The 9,322-nt window shown below is 39.5% G+C and overlaps 1 protein-coding gene across 1 annotated transcript; it reads right to left on the bottom strand.

The window, feature by feature from the left end:
* LOC122664378 (F-box protein At5g52880) lies at window positions 1-8,984 on the bottom strand. The gene is made up of 6 exons (XM_043860172.1): window positions 8,728-8,984; window positions 3,547-3,698; window positions 2,838-2,928; window positions 1,850-2,055; window positions 781-926; window positions 1-407 (listed from the first exon to the last, which is right to left on the bottom strand). Exons 1-6 carry the CDS (start codon window positions 8,910-8,912, stop codon window positions 279-281), a joined length of 909 nt encoding a protein of 302 aa, XP_043716107.1. The 5' UTR covers window positions 8,913-8,984; the 3' UTR covers window positions 1-278.
* Between the last annotated feature and the right edge of the window lie 338 nt (window positions 8,985-9,322).

Here is a 9,322-nt window from a genome sequence, read left to right as displayed (position 1 = left end):
CAAGAGACCATTATTCAATAAAATTAAGTTTAATTCTGTTCGAATTCCAAACAGAACTCAGTATACAGATGATATACAAGGGCATGAGCAATATATTCTCTTCCTAAGGAAATGTACAACTGGGCCAATCATTCTGGGAAACTCTCTTGCTAACATGATCATGATGCCAACAACAGTAATAGAGGCGACGGTTTCCACTAAGGCAGATCCTTCAGTGCTCGAAGTCTACGATTGTGTATTACATAAGAAAATACCCATGGATTTACTTACATGAAATGTTACTTATGGTTGCCAGTGATGTGTTTCGGCACCGCCCACAGCCTGGAAGCTGATTCTTCATCTGAATCAGTGTCACTGTCCAAATAAGAGAGAGTTGATGAAGAGTCTTCCACTAGATACTCAACAACCTGCGAACAAAAGAGAGCATGATAATACAGTCATCTTGAAGGACTATTTTGAGGTAAAAACTAATGGATTTAATCAACTTTCTTTGCAGGTCAGAAGACTCGGAACAGAACAAAAAGGGCTCATAACTGAAATTGAAAGCAGAAACTCCCACGATTCTATAGACGAGTGGGAGTAGCAGTAAATGAAAGCACACATGGCAAAAGGTTGGGAGCAGCATTAAATGGATACAACCAAGAGGAATTATTTTTTTTTATCATGAACTAATATCATTTGAACTTTCCTTAAAAATCACCAATCAATGATTTGCTGAATAAATTATTGAAAACAGATTAAAGAAGCATGATTATGGAATGCCACAGGAAGTGACTTTACCTGTTGGAGTGATATGGGCTTGATTTTATGATTTTCAGGTTGTAACTCATTTTGTACATTAGAACACCTCATATTATTGAGCCAAACAATTGATTTGCAATGCCAACAGTGTCCCCTGTTAGATGTAGATCTCCGTGATGAATTCCCTAAAAAGTTCATACATCCAATATGGTGTCAAAACCAAATATAGAGAGAGGCTAGGGAACACAGGATTGATGAAAGGAAACAAGAAAAATTGGCCATATTTCCCTTACAGAAAATATCACAAATCCAACATCACATGATCATATATCCATGTGCTGGTTTTTTACCACAATCACAAATTTAGGCATTATAGTCCTTTGGCCCAAAACCAGCCTGAATTGATCCGGACCATTAAACTGAGTACTTCACTACATCCTGTTGAGGATTGACAAACAGGGAGAAGAAGCAAGGGAATTCCGTTATTGAATAGTTGTTTTGGGGCGTTAAAGATCGAGTACACCCATCATATGATGCAAATGTATTCAAAGTTTGTGCATCATATGAATGGTAGACAATTAGTAGAACAGAAACAGGAGGTAAATTTTATTTTGTTCACCATATTCGCAAATGTAAGAGAAGACCCAGACCCAGTGTTGTCTTAAGAGATCCCTGCTTTTGTTACCATCTTGGTGAGACTAAGCAAAAAGAGAACCTCATTTGTAAACGGCTCTCCTACAACAAGTAGAGTACTTCAGGTAATGCAACCCATCACCCTATATTATAATGTAAATCTCATCATCATGATGATATCTCGCTACAAAAAAATATTATTCTCAAAGATAATCACCCAAACATGAGTTCAAGGGTCATAGCAGTCTGAGGATCAATTGGCTCTGATGTCACATTCATAAAATTGGGGGATGAATGCCACTCCATATGTCACCGTAGATTTAATGGTTAAGATTGTTGAAATGATGCAAGTTCTTGTCTGATCATCCATACCCAACTCAACAATTAAGATCATACTGACAAGGTGGTGCAGCACAATTACATATGATACAGCCTATCAAATAATAAAATCTTTCACAAGAGCTGATCAAAATACCTATATATGCTCCTTTAAAAGCCTCCTTCCAGTCAAGGAAGACCATTGAATCCATGACCTTTTCCTTCTGATGTAGAACTGTATTCATCTTCTCCTGGATTGGTTCACCAATCTGCCCCTTAAGTTCACAACAATTCTCATTTCCAAAGTAGACAACATACTGTGACCGCCATAGCTCGTTATCATTTGCTGCTAAATTCCATGACCTTTATCAGAGAAAATAAGATATAAATAAATCAAGAATAAAATGAGAACAAATGTCTGAAAATATTCTAAAATATTTTATGGGAAATCTAAATGCCACCACTTTTTGCGCCTCCTTGCCACATGGAATATATGAATGGACATGTGTGAACCCATGCGATAAAGGATTCCATGCCAATATCACTGGTCAAATTTCAGGCTGAAACAAGCATGGAAAGTGGTTAAAAGAAAAGTTCAAGATTACCAGAATTCCATTCACTATAATGGAATCTAATGGCACTTTCGTAGTTTTTGTCACTCTGAACTCTTTGAGGCACTTCCTGATTTGATTGGGGCTGAAACTTGACCATGGAGAAGGGTCTGTGGATATCTATAACATAGACCACCCCATGTTTGCCACATAGCAAAGGTGGCATGCAGACACACTTTTCACAATAGTCTACTTATTGTTCGCCAAAGAATTGATCCAGGAAAGTCATAGGGCATGTACCAAAAACTGTACCAATAAGGTGCATTAATGATCTTATCTAACCACCCTCCTAGTGGAACTTTTCTCCAACCATTAACATAATTTTTTAAATTCCTATCCATATTTCATATCTAGGTTACCATCCTCTGGCTGGAATACATTGGGAATATCAAACAAGTGGCCCATCAATTAAAAATCCAGATGGATGAATCAACAAGCAGGCCATACTGGATATGGTGCTAGGCCCCATAAGCCCCAAACTGGCAGCAGACACGTTATGGATTCCATTCAGGGCCAAAAAGAAAGAAAGATTACCAGCAAATCAATCCTGCAGCAACTAATGAGCGCATATCTAGGAAACTGAAGATTTGAACAACCAGATCTTGGGGCAGCTTGGATGAACCTGAAAATATGAAAATTGTGCACAAAGGGTCAAACAAAACACTAAATGCATTTGCTACTATAGGCCCTTTTCGGGTATTATATAATTAGATGTCCTCAATCAAGAATACTAGAAGAGCTTTTCTCCCAGAATCTTGTAATTGTAGCATACACGCTAAGGAGTGTGCTCATGTGATGCTTATCTTAATGGCCAACAGCCAAACATATTTAATCAACTGTAGCCTCCAACTCTGCGGATGACAAAATGGACAGTGCAGTCACAGTTCTAGGGTCTTAGCTCACAAGTTAAGACAGCACATTATTCAGGATAAACCCATTGAATGATTACCTCCTTGTTGCCGTATAAGCCCATATCATGTTGAGAAGCAAGCTCATATAAAATATTTTGTGGACTCTACGCATATTTTCATTCTTGAGCCAAAAGAAAGCAATTGATTGGGCTGACCGACTATCCAGTATCCAGTAATTTTTTACTTATGTGAAATAAGTACCCCATCACTGGTATGGTTCACCCAGCAGGATTTTTCAACAATTGCAAGTATATTGTGGGCCCCAATCTAAAGTCTAAAAGACGCTTGATCTGCACACAGCCACCTTTTTTTGTAATAGGTAAAATTACTACCTTCAACTTTCTGAGGTTTACAACGCCTCTTATGTGCAACTACTGCATGCTTGAACTCTGCAACAGCCAACACTCTCTTCTGCTTGGGCAGGGCCACCTCTGCAGCTTGGTGGAGGAGATTAGCTGCTGAAATACCACGACGAGTTTGCCCCCTGTAATGTTCAAGCAGTTCATAATGATGTAATAATTTTTTTTTAAACCAAATAAAGCATAAACACAATATAAAAGAAGTACTGTTTCAGTTAGGCTGGAGCATGGTTCATCATCGACGATCGGTACAGCGGGTCCACGAATGTGGTCCATAGAACTGAGTTCCTTTTAATTTGGGAAGGTACAACAGCTTGTGAAGAAAATAAGATCAAAAAGAGAGAGAACACTTCGGCAAATTCCCCCCTAATACAAAGCTATTTGAAATACTAATCATGCCTGGCATTCAATAAAAAATTTAAAAGATGTTGAAGCCAAAATATTGGTTACGTGCTCTACCTGTATTGATAAATACAGTGCACAAGTTGTAATGTAGGACCAGTCCTCAACTAGATCATTAAGAACTAATTCCACAGTAGGACCATTCAATGCTAACAACAGCACTTAATACCCTCAATTCCCAGCAATATAAATACCAGTAACTCTTAACAGTAAATAAGCAATAAAACGGAAAATAGAGAAGAAGAGGAGCAATGGTATGAGCCTCTCATTAAAACCTAGGCGTCTTGCCTCAAGGTCTCTCACATCACATAGGACTCTCTCCTACTCTACTGCCTCTCACAACACTCATGGTCAACAAACCAGTTTTTCTCATTCATTCAAATCTTTCTGGAGGACTCTCAGTGGTCCATTACATATATAATGATAGTTGCTATTACAAGAAAGGAAATAAAGCAAATAAGAAACTCTCTTACAAAGCATTGAGACTTAGCTATTAATCAAAATAAAAAGTATTAAAGACAAATAAAATCTAAGCTAACAGAAAAATAGAAACTAACTAAAAAGCAAACTTTAAAAGATCTTGGCAGCATCTTTCTTTCAACGCCAGCTGGCATTGGGGCCCACACCACTGTTCAAGTGAACAGTAGCGTGGACAGTGTTTTGATCCTTTTCTTCTTCATGCTTCGATATACATCAAGGTGTTTTTGCATTCTCTTGAATAGAAACAACTGACAGACTGATGATGGATTATGAACAAGTTCACAGAAGGATCCACGCATCCAAGCATGCATCAGCGCATTGAGTTGAGGAAACAACCTTGTGCCAAGATGTGAATAAAGGGGGGAAGGGAAAAAAAAAACACGACAACGATAATGGTTATTCTTTTTGTCCTTTTGTTACACTGTTGCTCATAAGAGTAAACCCCTTTGTTATTGGATGAATGAGGAATCCATTCAGAAACCATGGCACTGAGCTCATCTAATCAAGCCCATCTGACAACCTTGATCCTCAGCTGAATATACTAATTCAGCTGCCAATAAGTGCAAATGAAATCGCTGATGAGTTGGCAACGCAAAGGGTGGTGTGGCCTAGACTTTGTCTTGGAGATGATACTCCTTTGATCTGCATTAGTTATGAGTTTTGATACATATGGAATCTGACCTCCAATGCCATGAGAACACGTGTTATAGGGTTAAACAAGGAATGGTCCAGGGAATAAGGACCCATAATCCGGTCGAACTCCCAGCCATAGCCTCACGCCTGAAGTATGCACAAGGAACTTTACACGTGGCCGGCCAAAGGCACAATCATTGACAACACTGACAAATTCGGTTAACGCTCGGATCCCCCTCCTAACTTGAAGAATACGCAACCTCAAGGAAGGAGGAGAGGGACAACATCATATAAAAGGAGGTGGAGGAAAGAGGAATGGACGATCCTTATGACTGTTCTATTGGTTGAGACCCAGAGACTCTAAAACCAAACTTTCCGTCTCCAGCCCGTTAACTGCTGTATTGCTCTAAGATCTAACTTAGGTATTGGAGAGTCCTCCCCCGGAACCCAATCCGTGGCTCTCACCCTCTCCACCTTCTGGTTATTGTGTGCAGGATCGGACCAGACCGAGGAAGGAAGAGCTCGACAGCAACAAGCTCTATTGTAATTGTTTTCAGGTAGTTCTTTAGATGTCATCCCTCTTGAGGGGTTATATTAATATACACTAATATATTTTTCTAATACCCCAAAAAGAAAAAAGAAAAAAGAAAAAAATAGAAAATAAAACCCCCAGGCTCCAGCACAATAAATGAAAGAAGCTAATGCTTCCTTGGGAAACATAGTTGTTAGTTTGTTACGGCGCCTAGGTGAACCAAGGCGAGTGAGGGGACTAAAAACCAAGGCGACACCAACAAGGCGAACAAGGTGAGAGAAAGGCGCCGGACGCCTGACAACTATGTTGGGAATGGATGACTAAAGGACTCGTTAGGGAATGGATGACTAAAGGACTCGTATAATCATAGTACTATATCTCGCGATATATCGGTATCTCGGCCTACGAGATATCAATATCCGAGATATCGAATATGACGAATATTGCATTTTTCGCAATATTTGCTCGGGGTTTTGGCCATATCTAGGCAAAACTTCATGGACAGCCTTATTTAAACTTAATAAACACATTTAAACCATAAAATTGTAAAAATGTGAATTCAAATTGGTGTTTTGGGCTTGCACCCTTGATTGACATACGTCGACCTAATGTATAAATAGTTAAATACCATAGATTAGGCATTAATATTTAATAATAGTATTTAACTTCATCACATATCAAGTTAAAGCCAATACACATTGATGAGTGCCATGATTCTCATAAACTCCATAATATTCAATAACTCGCTTAAAGCCTTAAAGGCAATACACTAAGTGTCAAAGTTAGTAAGTCACAAGACTCGACTAAGTCACAACTCACAAGTTCATAGATCAATGAAATCACAACTTAAGTTACAAATTACAAGTGCTAAACTCGCTAATAGTAGTTCTTGTGCCTCCTGGATCAATCCCACTCATGCCTCGCCGAGTCGACGTCCATTGCTCTCTGTTTGAAGGACATATGTGGACCACGGTATAGAATCGGAGAAGAAACGAGTGTAGTCATCCACAAGTGTCACGTAAATGGAATCATCAACATACTGTAGGTAACCTATCCTAGGATATAAACTAGGGTTACCAATCGATCCATCCGTGAAGAAGATGATCCATGTGATATGATGTTGGCGCCCAAGAGAGGCGATGGCATTGCCGCATGTGATGGTCGTAAGGTTGGTAGTTAGGTCCGCTAGGGTATGCAAAGATGTTATTTACAAAAGATGATGATGATCCATATCTATATCCATCGTAAAGTTGTGATGCACCATAATCCGATGCCAATGGAGTGGTATGTGCGAAAATTAAAATAATTATTTAAGAGCGAGAAAAATAAATCCGACACCGTGAAGCCGTAGATCGGCCATTGGTGTCTAACATATATTTAATTCATTACCATCTAAGTCATATTACCCCTAATTATTTCCTATTTTAATTGTAGGAAAATGAATTTTTAAAACCAGAAAAAAAAAAAAATACATATGGAAAAAAATTTCGACACTTTGTGAGGCTATAGATCGGCCTCCGTGTCTAACATATATTAATATCATCACCATCCAACAAAATTTGTACATAGTCTTTTCAAAAAAATAGTTTTAGAGGAATAGAATTTACCTTAAATAGTGGAAAAAAGCTTGGATGATGAGCTTAGATGACCCTCCGATGAGTTTACCGCGAAAATTCGACAACAATGTGCTTGAACAATGGCTAGAGTGTTGGATGAGAGCTTGGAAGAGTGGAAGAATAGGCAAAAGACTGAAATTCCTTAGCAAATGCAGCTCTCGGTCGAAATATGGACCGAAATTTGCGAAATATTGTATTAAAGCCCCCTTCACGTGACACTTTAAGCCAAAATACCATATTTATCGATATCTCACGAGATATCGAGATATTGTCGATATCTCACGAGATATCGCGATATCTCACGATATCTCACGAGATATCGATGAAATATGGTATTTTTCATTTCGACCTGATTTCGCATCTCGGTAAGCTCGAGATATACGAAATTAAGCGATATTTCGGCGAAATATCGCGAGATTTTGAACCATGGTTATAATTAATTGGGTTCCTCAAGATGGAGGTATTGTCAAAGCAAACTTTGATCCATCAGTGGCTCAAACAGGTGAGGCTGGATTAAGATGCTCTTGGAGAGAGGAGACCGTGGAAAATGATAACAAGTGCAGCAAGCCATTTAAATTAGTCATCGTGCATGCTGCAAAGCTAAGGCAGCAAGGGATGGTTTCATGTTAGCCGTTAAGAGTGGTGTTGATAGACTGGTCAGATATCTGGGAGGAGTTTTTCAATCACCGCTAATAACTCAATATTGTCAATAGTTTGATTTCACCATCTTGGACAAGTCGGATGCTTGTGGAGGATATTGGGGACATTGTCAGAAGCTGGTTCAACAATGTCAAAATCTAAAAAGCTTATGAGGAACAAATTTGGTGGGTAGATAAGTAGACTGGCAAGCAGTAGTAAAACATGGGAAAACCTCTTCCCCGAATGTAGTGATGGCGAATTATCCCCACCCACCCCAACCCGCCAAAAAAAAATATTCTTTGAAGAGAGATCGATTTTAATGGCGGACTGTTGGAATCTGCCAACACCTGGGTTAATTTAAAAAATCTTCCAATTTGTTGTTGCCAAAAGAGAAGATGACGATTACTCATTTACTCTTTCTGCATAGCCTTGTGCCCCAAACTAATACCTTCTTTCTCCTTCTAAGAGTTTTGGGAAAATCCCTCCCACCCCCAACATAAGGTTCTTGGGTGAGGATTGGATGGGAAAAAAGAAAAAAAGAACTTCTAGAATGCTTCAATGGTGATGACTACAGACTACCGATTTCAACAATGTTCTTTTTTTTTCGTAAGCAGTTCAAACAAAGTTCAATTCCAATGTAACCTAATTCCTCACCCCCCCCCCCCCCCCCAACCACCCCAATGAAAAATGAATACATTAAAGAGAGAGCAGATATCCACCTAATCAAACTAAGTTAATTGTGCATGCGATCTTCCCGGTGATCAAAACTCAAACTCCAGATTCCATTGCATGGATGAACATAAATCGAAAATACGACCAAAACAACAGAGAGGAAGTTGGGAGAAAACTCACTGAGGAAGAAAGCGGAAGGCGACAAGGGTGTCCTGAAAGATAAGGGCCTGTAGATTTTTGGGAACCTTACTGTAAGCTCCTCTCAAGATGAAGCTGAGTTCGTGACAGGCAGCAGGGTAATCGTATAGTCGAGATAACAATTCACGCAGCCCCAATTTCTGGTATCTCTCTATTGCTCCCGCCATTTTTAGAGATCAATCGACAAGGCAAAGGTGGTCAGTTAACCTCCATGCTCAAGGTTCATTGATTTTCTTCTGAGCTTCTCTACGTAATGCCCCAGAAATCCACCTTCCACGGTTCCACCGCCTTTCCTTCTTACGCTCCTGCAAAAGCAGAAGGATCATGAATCATGATTCGTGAGTTCGGGAAGCGGATCGACCGTCAGTTCGTGCCATGCCACGTGTAATCATGAGAGGCCAATTATAATAAAGGACAATTTCCTAAATCTAGGATTCCCTTAAATCTATGAGAGTTAGTTTAGGAAAATTACCCTCCTGTGAGTTCCTGCCAGGTACAGTTTCCTAGTGGTTCTATTAAAAGGTGGGGAACCCAAGGGGTTAGCGCAGCTGGTTTGGACGGGACATGAGACTCCGCC

This window comes from Telopea speciosissima, chromosome 6 (genome assembly GCF_018873765.1).
Source record: "Telopea speciosissima isolate NSW1024214 ecotype Mountain lineage chromosome 6, Tspe_v1, whole genome shotgun sequence".
Lineage (NCBI taxonomy): Eukaryota > Viridiplantae > Streptophyta > Magnoliopsida > Proteales > Proteaceae > Telopea > Telopea speciosissima.
The sequence above is the reverse complement of the archived record's forward strand: the minus strand, read 5'-3'. Positions and strand labels throughout refer to the sequence as shown.

Excerpts from the sequence above, each read along its gene's own strand:
- LOC122664378 (XM_043860172.1), bottom strand. The coding sequence starts at position 8,912 with ATGGCGGGAGCAATAGAGAGATACCAGAAATTGGGGCTGCGTGAATTG. Across the intron at positions 3,699-8,727 it reads GCCTTCCGCTTTCTTCCTCA|GGGGCAAACTCGTCGTGGTA; the intron begins GTGAGTTTTCTC and ends TGAACATTACAG. Across the intron at positions 2,056-2,837 it reads GCTGCAGGATTGATTTGCTG|GTCATGGAATTTAGCAGCAA; the intron begins GTAATCTTTCTT and ends TCTCTGATAAAG.